This window comes from Rhinolophus ferrumequinum, chromosome 21 (genome assembly GCF_004115265.2).
Source record: "Rhinolophus ferrumequinum isolate MPI-CBG mRhiFer1 chromosome 21, mRhiFer1_v1.p, whole genome shotgun sequence".
Lineage (NCBI taxonomy): Eukaryota > Metazoa > Chordata > Mammalia > Chiroptera > Rhinolophidae > Rhinolophus > Rhinolophus ferrumequinum.
The window spans coordinates 14,143,745-14,161,597 of NC_046304.1; the positions used below are offsets into that span (position 1 = coordinate 14,143,745).

Here is a 17,853-nt window from a genome sequence, read left to right on the forward strand (position 1 = left end):
CCCACGGGTTGGTGTGGGCACGAGATTGCCCCTGGTGAAGCAGATATACAGGGACGCTCTGGAGGAGCAAAGCAGCCTTCCTGGAGGAGAGGAGATGGCAGGGGCCCCACCTCCAGGCAGACTCTGATCTCCTGGGCTGTCCCATACTGTGGCACCAAACACTAAGTGCCCTGAGGGTCCACCAATGAGAAGCCCCTCAGCCTCCTGCCCCCTGGGCCTGTCCTGGCGGCTCTCAGACACTCTCCCCACTCCCCACCCTCCTGGTCCCCTGCATCCCCCTCTCCCAATCCTCTCCTGACACTGACCTGGAGGATTCCTGAGAAGGGCCAGGGCTCACCCTACCCCCAGCCCTCACCACCCCTCAGACCGGTACTAGTTACCAGGGCCACAGCCCCCTCCCGGTTCCTCTCAGGCTGCGCCCAGCCCCGCCCAGGGACACAAGCCCCTGCCATGCTCAGACAGCCCTTTGTCCCTGGCTGGCTGGTCTGGAGCCCATTGTTGGCCCTGTGAAGACAGCCTCTGTCCGCCAGGCCCCAGCCACGGGCACTCAGGCAGGACAGAGCCATGGAAGCTCAGACCCTGGGGGAGGAGTGCTGGCAGGCAGCACCCCCTCGGTGCCAGCCTGGCACTGCCAGCCTCCTGGCCACAGACCTGAGCCTTCAGACATCCCCCGCCCCACCCAGTCCCCATAGCCAATCCTTCTGCCTGCTCAACCCTCTGATTTCAGGCCCTGCCCCACGCAGACATCTCCGATCCCTTCCTTGCCTCCAGGCTCACCTTCCCAGTATGCCTTCCTTCTCACTCTCCAGCCCCCCAAGCCCTGCCAGGTCTTCCACTCCTTCCTTCACCCTCCCCAGCTGCCCGAAGAGGTCAAGAGGCCTGGTCTCACCATGAGGATGTCTGCAGTGATGGCCCAATTAGAAAACAGCAGTGTCTCCCCGACAAAGATGCAGATCTGCCCAGGAGAGAAGAGAGCAAACATCAGGAGGCCCTCGACCCACCAGCAGCCCGAGGCTGCTCCCTGCACCCTGGCTGCTGGTAGGGAAGTCTCAAAGCCCTCCCTGGGGCCTGGCAGTCAGGCTCGTGAGGAATGTGTGGCTTATCAAGCCATGCCCACAGCCCTAGAGGACACCAGAGCCATGCACAGGCCCCCGAAAGAGCAGGGGCAGGCGGACAGGAACCTCCCCACGGGGACGGAGGGCCCCGTAAGTCGGACGGCATCTCCTGCCAGGCCCGCTTCCCCCACCACCCTCGCACCCACCACTGCACTCACATAGGCCCCCACGATGCTGCTCTTGGCGGCCACGAAGATGAGGCAGATGAAGATGGCAGAGCCCAGCATGCCCACAGCACACACCAGTGGGTCAGCCCGCTGGGTCCGCAGGCGGCACCAGCGTGTGGCTCCTGCCCCCGTGACCACACCCAGAAAGCCCGTAAAGCAGGTGATGGCCCCAAAGATGAGGCTGTGGGGACAGAAGACAGTGGGGGATGGGCTGAGAGGAAGGCCAAGGCTGGGGCAGAGGAGCTGACGCTTGTGTCCAGCGTCCTCACCGCCACACCTCCCACCACCACGGCCTGGCCCCACCTGTCCTTGGCCCCACAAGGCGGGCTGCTGCATGTCTCCACCGTCTTCTGCACGACTTGGGCGCGGTGCAGGTAGAGCGGGATCCACATGCCCAGGGCCCCTGTGGCGAAGGACACGGCCGACGTGGCCAGGGAGGAGAAGACGTAGCTGCGGCTGGGGAGAGGCCAGGGCAGCGACACTGAGTGGGGACCAGGACCCCTGCAGCTGGCCCAGGAGGCAGCCTTCTCCCCCCCACTCCTTCCCCAGGGACGGAAGGCCTCTAATGTCTTCCCTTACGGGTTCCGGGCATGAAGCCTATGGCCGAAGGAATAATAAAGCCTAGTGGCCAACATGTTGCTCCCAGCACCGTGGGCAGCACAGACAGTAGGGAGTCGGGCCAAGGGTGCTGGGTGGGCTGCCTGGCAGGGACGTCCTCCCACCTCAACACATCTCCCTCTTCCCACTACACCCCTCCCGGCAGTACTCACTTGTGGATCAGGGCTCTCATGTCTCGGAGCCACGAGGTCCGTGCCTTGAGCTGTCCCCCGAGCTGGTCGGCATGGCCTCTCTTAGTGGCCGGGACCAGGACGAGGATGAGTGTTCCTGTGATCATGCCCATGATAGGGGACACCTGATGGGGCAGGGAGCACCACGTGAGGGCACCGGGGCCATGGTGGCTTTGTCTGCTGCACCAGGAGAAGGGGTGCACGCAAGCGGAACCTTCTCTGGGCTCCACGTTCCTCCCCTGGGCTAGTATCTGCCCAGCCTTCCTGACCGGGCTGCTGAGCAAAGCCACGAAGAGTGAGGTCAGCTAAAAGGGATTGGGGCTCAAACTGGAGTGTCCCGACCGGGGGTAGGATGGGAGTGGGGACTGAAGAAAGAAGGGAGGGATGCATGGTCAGATGGATGGCGGAGGGAGGGCAGACGGCTGGGTAGATGGACAGAGAGATGGACAGGCGGGTGGAAAGATAAGATGGAGGAACTGACTGATCAAAAAACAGACAGGAAGATAGATGGATGGATCGATGGATCACTGGATGGGCAAATCAACACATGGAAAAACAGGAAGATGGCTGTCTGGCTGGCTGGAGGATGGATGGATGGATGGATGGATAGACAGAGGAAGACAGGTAGATATTAAACATATAGAATGATGAGCGGGAGAGGAAAGAGTGTTCCTTCCTGTGAACAGGGAGCCAAGTACCAGATACCGGGGTCTGGGAAAGCTCCCCATGCTAGCTCCTCACCCTGGTGGGCACTGGGAAGGCACTGGCTGGGCACGAAACTTCCAGCAAATGGATCATGTAGGTTATCATTTGGGAGTGGCCCACATGGGCCCCAGGAGAAGAGGCGTGGGGCCCCTTTGGGTCTTCCCTGTGTTCAGCCCAGTGTGAAGAACAGTGTCCAAGGCCCCAGGCCTTTCTCCTGATAGTGGGGAGGCGGGGGGAGGGGAAGGGGAGCGGAGGGGGCATCTCAGTAGCCTGGATTCCAAGATACCAGCTCCTGCATCAGCTCATGAGAGCAGAGGACTCTATCCCCACCCCCACCAAGCTTGGGAGCCCATGAGCTGGGGAGTTCCTCTCTTTTAGCCCCTTCCCCCATCAAGAAATTCCACGGAGGCTGCTTCCTTCCTGCTTTTGAGGAAAAAACACTTTGTCTTAAGCTTCCTCTCCTCCTCGAGACTAGGGATCTCTGTTTCCTCTGATTGCACTGTCCAGAGGCCTTGGCAGACTTGCCCCAATCCTCCCAGGGGACAGGAAGTGGCTGCAGACCCCGGGGCCCCCCACAGAGGTCTTGTCTAGGCCTCACCCTAGCACAGGGGCAGGGCTCAAAGCAGGAAGCACCATCGTGGACCTGGAATTTCCTGACATGGTGGGAGAGTCCTTCATCCTCTCAGCCTGGGGGCCCCTGAGGGCGGCAGGGCTGGGTCAGGCTCTGCTCATCCCTGGGCTCCCTGGCACCACGATGCCCATTAATCGAGAGGAGCCCAGGCCAGTGAGGTGGGAAGCCTGGAGGCTGAGGCTTGTGTCCTGAGCCAGGCTCTGTTCCTGAATCTCTGGGTGACCTGGGCACAGGCTAGTCTGGGGATGTCCTTACCCGCAAGGCCCAATGCCAGTCTCCAGCCGCCTGCTTCACACTGGAGCCAGTGATGTAGCCCAGGCCACTGCAGAGAAGATGGGCACAGTCAGGCAGGGACAGGCCTTGGAGGGGTGAGGGGTGAAGGGGATGCTTGCTGTCCACCCCAACCACCCAGCCGGCCAGCTGGGGAGCAGATCCAGGCACTTCTCCAAGGCTGCCTGCCCACATGTGTAGGTCACAGAGGGCTGACCCCCAGGCAGAGGGAGTGGTCAGAAGTCTGAGGGACCTTGCCCAGATCCTTACCTGCCCAGTGGGATGGCAAAGTAGAAGACAGACAGCATGAGCGTGCGTGTGTTCTTGGTGAAGAGGTCTCCAATGATGGTGGGCGCGATGGTGGAGTAGCTGGCCTCGCCGATGCCCACAAGCCCCCGGGACAGGACCAGCAGCCAGAAGTACTGTGGGGGAGGGGCAGAGAATGCTGGGGGGCTGTCCTGCTCATCCTTGATCCCCATTTTATCCCAACCCCCCAAAGGGTGCAGGAGTCAGGGGAGAGGATGGAGCCCAACCCCTGCCTCAGCAACAACTACACCCCCAGGCCACTCTGGGCCTCAGTTCCCCACTCCATATAGTGGGTCTGACTGGGCCTAGTTGGCCCCGTGCTGGGGCCGGACCCTCCCAAGTTGAGAATTGTAGGTATGGCCTAGACAGACCCCTCTGTCCCCATAAGCATGAGGGACATAAATCGGTGTCTGTACCCCCCCAAAGTTGGGAGACTTCTTTCCTAGGTTCTGGCCCCACCTTGGGAGCCTCGAGTCACCCCCACTCTGTGTCCCCCCTCCCAAGCAGGGCAGCTGGACTGACCTTGGCAGCACTGAGGACCCAGTGTGAGTGGGGAGTGGGCAGGGCAGCCCAGTGGGCTCAGCGCCCCTCCTCCATTCACACATCAAAGAGCAAAGCCCCGCTGAGCTGGGAAGGGTGGGACCATGCCAGCTGCCAGTGGTACTACCCCTTTGATGTGGACCCAGCCCTTCCATCCCCCCAGCTGCCCAGGGCCTGAGAACCCAGCCTGGTCATCTTTCCCCGGCCCCACCCTACCACCCATCCAGCCAGCGTCGCCCACATCCAGCCCTCCTCTGGGCTTCCTGCTTCCCTCTCCATCTGCCCAGCTCTTTCCTGGCCCTCTCGCTCTGCGTCACTGGTCCTGCCCAGCCATCTCGATGCCTCTCGTTTCTATAGCTCGTTCACTCTCTCCGTCTCTGAGTCTTTTCCTAGCTCCCTGCTGCTGCTTCTTTTCCTGGGGAATCATCCCCCCACAGCCTTTGCCTACTTTTCTGTTGGATTGTTTGTCTTTCTTGTCTCGACTTCAATTAGCTTTATATATATATCGGGAGCATTGATCCTTTATTACATATGTCACAAATATTTTCCATCATCTTTCCTTCCATGTTGTATATGGGGAGTTGCACCACACAGAAGCTTTATTTTGTGTTGTTTAATTTGATGCTGTCCAATCTGTTGATTTTCCCTTAATGGCTTCTGGATTTCATGTCCTGTTCAGGAAGGCCGACTCCATCCCAAAATGATTCTTAAAATACTCTTTAACGTTTTGTTCATCATATGTTAGAGACAGAGAAAGAGAATGGGAGCGATTTCCTCAGTCGTGCTCCTCGGTACAAGAGCAGGCAGATGACACATCTCTGACGGGATCCTGTTGATCCCCACTCGTCCGCCAGTCACCCACTATTTTGTGCATGTTACCTGTACATCCAGGGTACACCCCTGTATCAGTGAACACTTGGTATCCCGTGTGCTTTGAAAAAAACTAACATACAAGGGGCCATTCCATGCCTCTTGTCCCCTAACTTGCTTTTTCCCCCTCATTCTAATCTTTTGGAAACCCATTTTTGCTGGTTAATATAGATCTAGTTCATTCTTTTGCGGTCAAGAGTCTCATCCTAGGATGAAGACACCCCATTTTATCTGATCCCTCAGTCATGGTCATTTAGATCGTGTCCCTTATTTTCTATGACAAGACGGCAACAAGCATCCTTGCATGCACAGCTCACTTTGTATCTGTGAGTCGGAGTTTCTCCTTGGCCATATACCTCAAAGTAGAAGGCTTGGCCGTGGAACGTAACAGCTAGAATTCTACAAAATCCTTCCATTTTGCTCTCCAAAGAGTCTATCAATTTACACTCCTACTAGCAGCTTTAGTAACACTTGGTATTGTCAGCCTTTTTAATTGTTGCCAATCTGATGGGTGTGAAACGGTGTCTCATTGTTATTTTAATTTGCATTTCCCTGATTACTCAAAACCGAGCACCCTCTCTTCATACTTTTATTGCCCATTTGGGTGTCTTCTCCTGGAATTGACTGTCACTATCCTTTGCCCATTTTTCTCTGGGTTATTGTCTTTTTCTTGGTGAATTACAGTTCTAGATTTTTTGTAGTTTGCTTTTTACTCTACTTTCACCTATCTGGAATTTATTTTGCTGTGTGTTTGGAAATACAGACTATATTTTTTTCAAGAAACCAGATGGGTCGTGAATTCTTCCAAAACCATTTGAGATGCAACTTTCATCCTACACTCGATTCCCATAGAAAGGAGGACCTTGTTTCATTGATCTCTTAGTCTATCCCTGTGCTCTTTTAGTTAGAATGGCCATATTGTGGTAACTGATAGGGCGAGTCCGCTTTCACTGCTATTTTTCACAATGTTCTTGGCTGTTGCTGGGTGTTTTCTCTGCCAAACTAACTCCAGAATCACATTGCCAAGGTCCACCAAAAACTCCTACGGGACTCGGATTGTGATTGCAGTGAATTTATAGAAGGTTGGGGGTGATCTGTTTCCCTCTCTGCCTCTACTCATCTTCTCTCCCCAACCCTCGCCCCCTTCTACACACCCAGAACAGGGCCCAGCACTGGCATTGGGATCCTGAACTCACCGGTCAACCCCAGAAGTAGCCCCAGAGGTCAGAAGAGCAGAGGCCTGGCCAGGGACAGGACAAGCCCAGAAGGAACCTAGAGGCTGCTGGTCCAGGCCCCATTTTTGACTGTGGCATCGCATCAGGCTCTACCTGACACTCTGGGCCTGGAGTTTACCTGAGCCTGACCCTCCTCTGAAGATGCTCCATGAAGCAAAGTTTTACCCCCAAACCTGCTGATTCTTTCTGCCTTCCAACCTCCTCTATCAATGTAAATCGGACTCACCACTACCCTTCTTCAGACTCTCCCAGGGTCCTGCACAGTCCTCAGGAGGAAGCCCAGGCCCTCCAACCTGGTCCCTGCCTTCCTTTCCAGCCAAAACACTCTTCTCCTTAATCTCTCAACACACTCCACCATCTTTGCACCCATTGGTTTCCTTCCTCTGCCCATGCTGTCTTCACAGCTCAAATGCTACCTACCTTCCCTGACTTATGGATTTTAAGAGACTGTTCTCTCTACAGTAAGGATCCTTAGCACTTTGCACATTTTGAAGGCTCTTTATGTGGGAGCTCCTTTCACATCTTCCCACCCCCAGCCTGCGTGCTCCCAAGGACAGGGCCAGCATCTCCTTTGTCACCTAGCCTGAAAACTCCTTGAGGACAGATCCCAGTCTTCTCCCCTTCTTCCTCTGTCTCCCTTTACAGTAGTCATCCAGTGATTGTCCTTCCTCTGCTTGAACATCCCTAGTGATGGCAAACTCACTACCTCTCAAAGCAACATATCTTCTTTTTGGAAGAAATAATAGAAATAATGATTTGTTGAACACTTGCCATGTTCCAGTTACTATTAACTCAGTTATTTCTCACAATAAACCTTCAAGCTGAGAAGTATTATCCCCATTTTAAAGATGAAGAAACTGAGGCTCAGAGAAGTTAAGTAAATTTCTCCAGATCACAAGGCTGAGTGGGCAACAGAGTTAGGATATTCAAACCCAGAACTGTGGGAGCCAAGTAAGAAATATCTTCCTTATGTTGAGGTGATGTTTGCCTCCCTAGGACTTTGACCCAAGGAGTTAGCTGGCCATTGAACAAAGAGCAAACTGTGGAAGGCCCAGAGAGGGGTAGCGACTCACCTAGGGTCCCACAGCAAGATGATGGCTGAGCCAGGACTAGAACCAAAGAGTTGTGACTCCTAGGCCAGACTAGACTAGCTCCCCGTTGCTTGCATCCTCCCCAAATCAGAGACAGCTCAAAAAGAGTCAGGATACCACAATGGGCTGCGAGTCCCTATTTGCAGAGCCAGTGTACAAACGTACCCCAAAGACCCCGTCATCCCACTGCATTTGGAAGCTACTGTCTGGGGTTTGAGCAAAGGGGCTGGAACCCGCCCAGTCTAAACTAGGACAGGTCAAACGGGCTGCCCACAGGAGGAACAGGTGGGGTCTGCAGGGTTACTGGGCAGGAAGTCTGGACAGGCCTCACCTGCTGGGGGATGAAGGAGCTGGAGAACGTGACTGCCGACCAGAAGAAAATGCCGCAGCTCAGGATCACTTTCCTGTTGAAGCGGTCGCCCAGGTAACCAAAGATGGGGGCAGCCACCATGAAGCTGCAGATAAACACTGTGCAAGGAGAGGAGAGCCTGAGGGGCCGTGCAGGGTCCCTGGGCTGAGCCCACCTGCCCAGACCACCCCAACTTGAGGCCAAGTGCCCAGGAGACAAAGCTCAGCCTGGGCCAGACACTGAGAAAGCAGCCCCAGAGAGGGTGACCTCGGCCAGTCCTGGGCCCCCGGGAGACAGGAAAGGCGCCCTGAGTTAGGGTGACACAATCCTCTTCAGTGCAGGCCCACATTTGTCCAGTTTCAGCACTTTTAAAACAGTAAAGACGTACTCACTGAACAGTTATTACACGCCAGGAGCTGTGCTAGGGCTCACGACAAAGCGTCTTGTCTATCCTTCCAACCCATCCCACCTCGTAGCGGGGGACACAAGCTCAGGGAGAAGCGACTTGACCAAGCCCTCACCATCAGTGATCCTTCCCAGTGACGATGTGACCTGTCTGCCTGATTCCTGAGCCAGTGTTCCCGATACTTTGCCACACTGCTCTCCTTATTATACTTGGGAAAGAGGTTCAGAGAGAAGGGAACTACCCAAGGTTACACAGCAAATCAGGGTAGAACTGGGCCTGGAACTCCAGGTCTCATACCTGACAGATCACACAGCCAGCCTCACTCCCGGCAGGCTGCAGTGGCTTTCCTGACATTTGGAAACATTGTCATTCATTTGTTTGTTCATCCATCCATCTATCCATCCATCCTCCATCCATCCATCCATCCATCATCCATCCATTCATCTATTTATCCATTCAACAAAACAGACAAAAATTTCTGCCCTCTTGGAGCTTTCATTCATTTCAGAAAATAAAATTAAAAATATAGGGGCAGCCAGTTGGCTCAGTTGGTTCAAGTGCGATGCTCGTAACACCAGGGTTGCGGGTTTGATCCCCGCCTGGGCCAGTGTGAACTGTGCCCTCCACAACTAGAATGAAACGACTACTTGGAGCTGATGGGTCCTGGGGAAACACACTTAAAATAAATAAAAAGTTTAAAAAAAAAAAAAAATATATATATATATGGTGTGTCAGTGGTGACAAGTGCTAAGGAGGGTAAAAGGCAGAAACAAAAGATAGGAAATGTGTAAAGCAGATGTTATAATTTTAAATGGAAGGGTCAGGGAAGGTAACATTTCAGCAAAGACCTGGAGGAGGTGAGGAAACAAATCATGCAAATATGGGGGCAAGAACAGCAAGTACAAAGGTCCTGGGGCAGAAGTGTGCTTAGCATCTTTGAGGAACAGCAAAGAGGCCAGAGTGGCTGGAGAAGAGGAGCGGAGAGGGAAAGGCCAGATGGGGTCAGGCTTTGTGGCCCACTGTGACGCCTGTGGCTTCTGTGATGAGAAAGGAAAACACTGGAAGACACTGAGCAGAGGAGTGATATGACCTGGTTTTGTTCTTTCAGAATGAGAGAATGGCAGTCTTGGAGGACTCCGTGGGGATGCCACTGCCAGTGATGGGGGCGGGGGGGGGGGCCTTGGAGGTCCCAGGGGGGTGAGGAGGCCGGCAGGCCTGGATAGGCCCTGGGTCACAGGCGAAGCAGCCCCTCCACTCCTCCCTCTGGAAGGCAGTTCCACAGCTGACGGGCAGATGGCCAGACAAAGGCCGGGGTGGGCAAAGTGGCCAGTGACCGGCCTCTGACCACCAGGCTGAATGTGCACATGGGCTCAGCTGCTCCCTCACAGACCTGAGTCCCCAGGGGAGGCAGGATTGGGAGAAGAGAAGGAGGGAGGGGAGGACGGTGGGGAGGAGGTGGACCAGGGGAGAGAGGGCTGGGCTGGAGGAGTGTGGCTGTCTCTCTCTTATCCTAGTGAGAGCAGTGAGTGTATACAGGTGTTGGGGGACCTGTTAAGCCCAACTCTGTGTGACCGGAACCTCAGGCAGAATCAGCATAGATTTGGGCACCAGGGACACACTGCCTGGGCTCCAATTCAGCTCTGTCCCATCCCTACTGGGTGACCTTGACCAGGTCACAGCCTCTCTGTGCTTCCATCAGTGGTGTGCTGATAAATGACTAACAACTGGCTCTCCTGATGTATAGTGTTTGCCCATTTTCGTGGTGTAAATACTCCTTCCATGGCTGATTTCAAGCTTCCAATCATGTGTCTACTCCACACAGCATTGTATATACAGTATTTCTACCAGATATAATGGACGTACATAACCTTAAGAACATAGATAATAGTAAAACAATTCAGAAAGGATGAATTGTACTTATTCCCTTTCTTTTAATGTAAGTTGTTTAATGGTAAGTTTATATAATTTTGTTTTTAATAATGGCTGTGTTTAACAACCAGCTTACACAATTCCTGAAAATCTAACAACTGACCCTCACGAGCAGGTCTAAGCCAGCTCTCGCATGCAAACTTCCTCATCTGGAAAATGAAGACAAAAATAGCAACTCTCCAGTTGCTCTCAGCATTGGATGAAATAACGCTTGTAAGGTGCTTAATGCCACGCCCTGCCAAGAGTGGGTCAGCCACAGGCAACACTGAGCCCTTGTTTAGATTCATCAAGATAGAAATTATTTCCTCATAACTAGAAAAAGAATTTTTCCTGTTGGGCCTGCCTCCCAGGACCTACCTGAGAACAGACCAGGATATTATGAACAGGAAAGAGATTTTGGTCTCTTTAGGACTTACACAAGTTTAGGGGAGGAGGAAGAATTGTTCCCTCTGCGCCTCTCCGTGACAGGTGGGGAATGGGAAAAAAGAATCAGAGTGGGAGTTGCCCCCTGTCTAGTCAGGGGGCAGGCCCTATCCATGGGTTGTCCAGATTAAAGGGTGAAACTAGCAGGGAACCAGCCAGGAGGGCCAACTCCTGCCAGGACAGTGAAGGGAAGCTTCATGAAGGCAGTGATGGCAGAGCTGAGTATAAAGGATACACAGGACTTTACCATGGTGATAATACCTAAAGTCAAAAATATATACTAAAATATCAATTACAAATTTTATAAGCAATACCATATAATGGTTAAGGAGGCACAATGCTTGTTGGTAATAATAACCTCAGGTATCATTTATGGAAAACTTATTATAGGCAAGGCCCAAGGATGTGCCCTGGACATAATAATGTATAGTGTTAATCTCACTCAGGTAATCTCATTTGATTCTCACGATTATCTTCATCTTACAGAGGGGATACAGAGGGGACAATAGAGGCTGAAAAGAGTGTGAGGCGGAGCCAGAATTGAAACCCCCATTTGTCTAACTCCAGATTCCTTGCTCTAAATCACACTAGAGACTGCCAGGCTGGGAAGGGGGGAGGTCCCAGCTGATGTTCCCAAGGTCAGAGAAAGTTCAGGGTGCGTTGGGGACAGCAAGAAAGCCGGTCAGACTGCAGCAAGGAAAGGCAATGAAGAAAGCAGTGCGAGATGAGGCGGTGGAGGGAAGTTGGGCCCTAAACACGAGGAGCAGGTTTAGCATTTGGTTAGAGGGCAGTGGAGAACCACAGCCTGCTCTGTTCTCCTCCTTCAAGGGGGAGCACTGGAAAAGCCCCCGCTGCGTGGGTGGAGAGGGGCTGAAGGAGGCGAGCCTGGCTTTGGCCAGACCTTGGCCCTCCTGGTCCATCCCCACCTGCCGGCCTGCAGCAGAGCAGGAAGGCAGCTCCTGGGTCTTTCACCCCTGGTTCATCTGGGTGGGCAGAGGCACCCTGGGCTGCAGGTGAACTCCTGCTGGAGCAGGCATACCCCGTCCCCATCCCGAGTCCCAGCCTGCTGAAGGTCACCAGGCACCCTGAGCGTCACCGTGTCTGTCCTGTTTTACAGCTGAGGAAACTGATAGCTGGGGGAACTTACCCAAGATGACGCAGTGACCCTCCTGACCCTGGACTCCCCTGTCCCTCAGTGCCTTCCCACTGGGGACAAGAGAGTCCAGGGTCGGGAGAGGGACTCGATCCATCTTTGCAACCCTCCCCTCTGCCCTGCTAGGGACAGACAAGAGAGAGGACCTGTCCTGGCCCTCAGGGATGTCACAGGCCAGTGGAGGGGCCTGAACACAATCAGGGTAGGGACAGGAGGAAAAATTTGCTGGCAGAAGGAGCAGCACCGACAAAGGCTGGGATATGTGAACCTGCCCCAGACCAGGGCGCAGGGGCCGATCTGGCCAGCAGGCAGCTCTGCTGAAAATAAAGACCAGCCGGGCTAGAAGCTTCACTGGACACCCCACCCCCACCCTCACCCCCACCCCATAGTCTTTGTTTGTTTGAGAAGAGCTTTCTGGACAGCCTGGCTGCCCCACCCCTGATCACGGGAGGGGTGGCTTTCCCAGCAGCTCCCACATGAGGACATCCTGTGGCCAGGGTGTGGGGAAGCCCTCGCTCAGCTCATGTGTGCTGAGCCCACAGGTCTGGGACAATGGAGCAGCAGGCAGGGAGCCAGGGTGGGGGAAGGGCTGGGGGCGGAGCCGGGCCTGGATGGCAGGGTGGGAGAAGTCAGGGCCCTGGGCTCACCAAGAGAACCTGGGCTGAGCGTCACGCCCTCCTCTGTGAGACGGGCCATACCCCCTCTCCTCAGGACTGGCGAGAGTCACCAGTAAGACAGGGCTTAGACAACTCCAGTAAGGGCTGTCCACCTCCCATGGCAGAGCTAGGGCTCAGGGTATTGGGTGTAGGCCTTCCCCGGGTGGCTCACTGAGAGGCCAGCACCCGGAAGATCGGAATAGCCCCTGCTGAGCACTCTGTACCCTGGCAGGCAGTCCCACTACCCTCACCATGGGGCTGCTATGTCACCCTCAGTGCACATGTGGCACTGTTTGACCCCAGAAGGTGGTCCTGGAGCAGGAGTGGGTGAGGTCTGAGCTGGGGGAGCCCTGGGCTCCCACACTGTGGCCTTGAGTCCATGTCCAGCCTCCACTCGCCTGGGCTGAACCAGGACTATTTTTACATAGTCCAGATCTGGGCGACCTGTTATTTGGAAAAGATCTGCCACTCTCCACATCCTGTGGGGAGGGAGAGTACTTGGGCAGGCATGAGGTAGGCAGGGGTCAGGTTCTGCCTGAGTACCCGCCCTGCCCACAGGAGGTAGAACATGGCAGCCCGGGCCAGCCAAGATGATGGAGAGAACCCATCAGTGCCTGAAAGCCACCATGCCCAGACTTCCTGCAGGAACCACTCCTCCTTTATAGTCTGCTCGGGATCTAAGCCCTGGGGAGGCCCCTCAGGCCGCCGGAAGGCCCCAGAGGAGCAGCCACAGGGACCGCCCAGCTTTGCCTTCAGAACCGAAGTGGAGGATGTCACTGGGCTGGCGGAAGTAGGGAAGGGAGCAAGGCCAGAAGGAGACTCAGCCCCAAAGCAGAGGCACTGTCTGGTTTCAGTCTGAGCTGGCTCTTCCTCTGTCCCTCCTCTCCTCCCCCGTCCCCCACTCCCCATCCTGGCACTTCCTCATGACCCCACAAACCCCAGCGCTGAACTGCCTTCCAGCCTCCTCTGTCATCCATTCCCACACTGGGCCCCAGAATAAACATCCTGATGCATACATGTTACAGAGACCTATCCTGCTCTGAAACTTTCTCCAGCTCCCCGCTGCCCCAAGACAAAAGCCTTCCACAGTCAGACCCTGCTGATTGTCCAGCCTCCTCTCCCTCCCTTCTCCCCACACTTCAGCGCATGGCTGATGAACTACAGGTCACCAGAGCCAGCCAGTATCACAACCTTCGCTCTTGCTCCCCCCTCCCCGGAGCTATATTTCTGCTGATTTCCTCAGACCCATCCTCTAACTTGCTTATTTTCTCTTCCACTGGGTCTAGTCTACTTGTTAACTCCCCTAATTATCACACTTTTTAATTTTAATACTTACATTTCACTAGTGAAAATTGAAAGTTAAGTCTTTTAAACATCTCCCTGTCCTTTTTTTAATAAGGTGCTGCTCCTGTCTTGTAAATTTTACTCTTCCCTGTAGAGCTTTGACAAATAAGTATACCTAACGGAAAGTCTCTTCAGGAGTTGGTTTCCCCATTTCTCTGGCCTGGCTGACTCCCTCCCACAAAGGTGGGTTTCCTTGTGTGCTCTACTCATTTTAAATTTGAGTTTGTATTTGTCATCGGTGTCCCATGCAGGCTTCCCGAAGGAGCAGTTCTGGATTTGCCTTTGCTGGGGTCTCCGGAAACACAAGGCCTGTGTGAGGAGGGGAATGGAAGTCTCAGACCTGTACAAAGCAGGGGTTGGACGAGGCTCTCTGCATAAAGCTGGGACTAGGAAGGAGATGTCCCGTCACAGATGGGAAAACTGCCTACTGGCCTGGGGCCACAGCTTGAAATCAGGGAGCTTGCCCTGGGCTCTGAGTGGAAACCAAGTCACGCATGTAACACTAGAACTCCTGCACTTTCCAATCCCCAGAACAAAGAAATCCCCAAGCCTGGAAACTGGACCAGACTGGTGACGCTTGGACGAACTTGGGTGATGGCTATATGGAGGTTCATTGTATTGTTCTCTCTACTGTTTATGGATATTTACATGTTTTTCATCATAAAAAATGTTTATATTGAAAATACTGTAACAAGCTTCTAAGACATATACTGGCCCCCAAACACTCTGCATCACTTGACTTCAATACCAGCTCCCACTCCTGGTTTTAAGTTCTGGCACCTGGAAATTTCCCTGCTAGCTTTAGCTTTCAAGCTCAGCTATGTAGTTTAAATGTTTCTTGGCACATCTTATCCAGCGTGGAGCGGGAAGGAGGGCTCCTCACATCTACTCATTCTGACAAACTGACTGGAAGTCCTTTCCCCTGAATAACTCTAACTCATCCTTCAAAGCCCCACTCAAATGTCCCCTCCTTGGGGAAGTCTTCTCCCCCTGCCACCAGGCAGAGCTAGGTGTGCACTCACTGCCATTTGCTCCTGGGCTCCCACAGTCCCCCTGTGCCTGGGTGGGAACTGGATACCTTTTCTGTTCCCATCCAGAGAGGGAGTCTTCCTGAGTTCAGGGACGGAGCCTATGGCAGAGCACAGCACAGGACCTGCTGAGCAGCATGTTCAGACGCAGCTGGCCCTTTAGATGTAGGCTTTGGGGGCTCCTGATTTCCCAAACAGCAAGACCCAAGAGCTATAATTCTGCTGTGGGCTTTCACAGAGGCTGAGCTATGGCTGCTGCAGGAAACTTGGGGGGCAGCTGTGAGCCGGCAGCAAGCTACAAAGGGGCTACAGAAAGCAAGCTCTTCCCAAACCAGCACTCAAATTCCAGTCCCAAGGGGAAACAACAGCAGGGGCAGGCCCAGGCCTAACCCTTAGCCACCCCCGACCCTGTCTCCTGGCCCAGCAGAACCGGTGCCCAGAAATAAGCAGACAACTTGGCTCTCAGCCCCGACCCTTTGATCTGGGCAAGAACCAACACCTGGCTGGCGCCCTCCACCTGGCTCTGACCTTATCAGGGCTTAGGGAAGACACAGGTGCCTGCGGCCCAGGCCAATTAGGTGATTTGCCTGGGTGCCCCTGAATCATATCCTGGTCTAGCTTGCCTAGCTTCTTGGCTCAGATGGCCAAAGGTGTGAGGACACTCTGGGGAGCCATCCCAGCTGCACCAGGAGGGGTAGGTGGTAGGGTGAGGGCCAGGAAGTCAGGACTAGGGGGGTCTCTGAAAGTGCTGGGACTCTCACCACGGCCCAGAGGCACCCATCCTGAGAACACTGAGCTGTGACTCTCAGACACCTGGGTCAAGCCTCACCGATCCAGTGGCCATCGGTGCCCCTCCCCAGGGCAAGAGGACAGCATACGCAGGACCAGATCTGCTAGCCTCTTACCATGAGATCTTAAGCAAGTCATTTTCCCTCTCTTGACCTCTATCCCTTCATCTGGAAAGTGAAGCTGACCAAAGAGAGCTTGTAGGAGAAAGAATCCAACAAGCTGATGCCCGTGGGGTATTTGTCCACCTCCGGCCCAGTGGGCAGGGATCAGTAGGCATTGCCATGACCTCGCTCAGCCAGGAAGGCAGCCTGGGACACAACTGTGGCAGAGCCACGACGCTCACGACCCTCCCACCCTCTCCCTGGGGGGCTGTGCTGGCCCTGATCTCACTCGGGGAGGGTTTAATGGAAGAGGCTGAGGAAGAGCCTGGCTCCACGTCACTCAGCCGGCCAGGACCAGGAGAGGATAAAGCTCAGCAGGTCCTCAGTAACTGAGGGGCCACAGAGGGCGGGTGCTCGGCGGCTCGCCTCTCTGCTCCCCGTCCTTCCACAGCCCAGCAGCCTGCTCCCTCCCACGCTCCCATCTAGCTCGAACTCTCTCTTCCCCATGGTCAGAGCTGGTCACTGTGAGTGCAGAGCCCAGGAGGCTGGAGGGACCTGACCCAGGCCCCAAGGTGGGCTGACTTGCTCTGGCGCAGCCAGGGAGACCCGGCAAGGGGGCAGAGGCCAGGGGAAGGGTTTGGGCTCACGTCCTGGATGGAGGTGACGTGCAGCATGACATGCAGCATGGCAGGAACCTGGCCACCCTTAGGAGGTGCTGGTCCACACAGCCTTGCCCCAGTCCTAGCTCCGTCAACGCTGTCATATTAGGGCTAAGCCCCGGAGCTGTCACATCCCCTCTCTCTGAGCCCCAAAGACCCCATCTGGGAAACGAGCACAGGCAGCTGCGCTCTATGAACTCATCGTGGAGGCCTGGCACTGTGAATACTGGAATGCCACCTAGACAGGTCAGGCAGGTTCCTGGACAGAGCCAGCTATCACTGCCCCTCCCTCCCAGGGGAGCCCAGGGGAATCAGGGCCAAGGCGACCAGGCCCAGCCATAGAGCAAGGTTTGGGCCAAGGCAGACCAACCCTGGCATGCAGCACTAGCTCTGAGTCTCTGCCCAGATCTAAGGGGCCTGCTGAGGGCATGGCCAGCACGGCCACAGCTAGTAGGAGGGCCAGGGCGCCAGGAGCACAGGTCCGCTGGGGCCATGTAGTGGGCAGGGCAGGGGCAAGGGAGACATGGACCCTGGAGGGAGGGCCAGACAGGCTGGAATAACTGCATAATGACCTGCCGTGCTGCCCTAGCTCAGGGGTCTCCAGCCTCCTCGCCAGTCAGGAGGCCGGGATCCCAAGGGAGACAGGGCCGAGGACCTGAGGCCCCAGAAGAGCCCAGGACCCAGATCCTCAGGCTCCTGCCCGGAGTCTGGAAACACGAGCATCTCTGAGGCTGATCAGGTGCTTTGACATCGAAGGTGATGCCCAGGTTGATGGCAGTGGAAGGAACTGGGGCTAAGGACAATATGGAAACAGTACTGACAAGGCTCCATCAACATGGCCTGAGTTACTGAACTAAGCACTTGCTCTCACCAGCCTCAAGGCGGAACCTGGATCCCTGGGTCCTGATGAGGCCCCAGGACCCCAAAGAAGGGTCACCCCCAAGCGCCTGACCCCGTGGCCTCCACGCTGGTATATCTCTCACGGCCCCTCAGGGCAGGTGTGATTTATCGTTTCCTAAGAAGAGAAGCAGAGGCTGGACAAGGGGTGACTTGTGAGGGGCAACAGTGGGATTTGGATGCAAAGTGAGTCGGGCCCTGGCAGAGACCCAGCAGGGAGTGCCAGGACCTGGCAGCGGTGGTGTGCCTCACCTGACTGCAGCAAGCCTGCGCCTTGGTCCTTGACCCCGAAGTGCTGCTGGATGTCCAGAAGGACTCCTGGAGGGGAAGACAGATGGTACTTACTGCGACATCTGACGCCTGGTACCCCAACTTCCCCACCCCACCTAGGGGACTCCACT

At 55.0% G+C, this 17,853-nt stretch overlaps 1 protein-coding gene across 4 annotated transcripts in view; it reads right to left on the reverse strand.

Moving 5' to 3' along the window:
* SPNS2 (SPNS lysolipid transporter 2, sphingosine-1-phosphate) overlaps nt 1-17,853 on the reverse strand; it is a 35,359-nt gene that overhangs the window by 4,041 nt on the left and 13,465 nt on the right. For all 4 annotated transcript variants that reach the window (XR_004421234.1, XM_033089272.1, XM_033089270.1 and 1 more), the window contains exons 2-9: nt 17,705-17,770; nt 8,050-8,186; nt 3,947-4,098; nt 3,662-3,728; nt 2,053-2,195; nt 1,586-1,738; nt 1,274-1,463; nt 890-955 (exon numbers count right to left, since the gene is read on the reverse strand). Coding sequence is in view for 3 of the 4 variants with exons in the window: in XM_033089272.1 (XP_032945163.1) it covers nt 890-955; nt 1,274-1,463; nt 1,586-1,738; nt 2,053-2,195; nt 3,662-3,728; nt 3,947-4,098; nt 8,050-8,186; nt 17,705-17,770 (974 nt within the window). In the remaining variant the exon portion in view is untranslated. The remainder of the gene's footprint in view (nt 1-889; nt 956-1,273; nt 1,464-1,585; nt 1,739-2,052; nt 2,196-3,661; nt 3,729-3,946; nt 4,099-8,049; nt 8,187-17,704; nt 17,771-17,853) is intronic.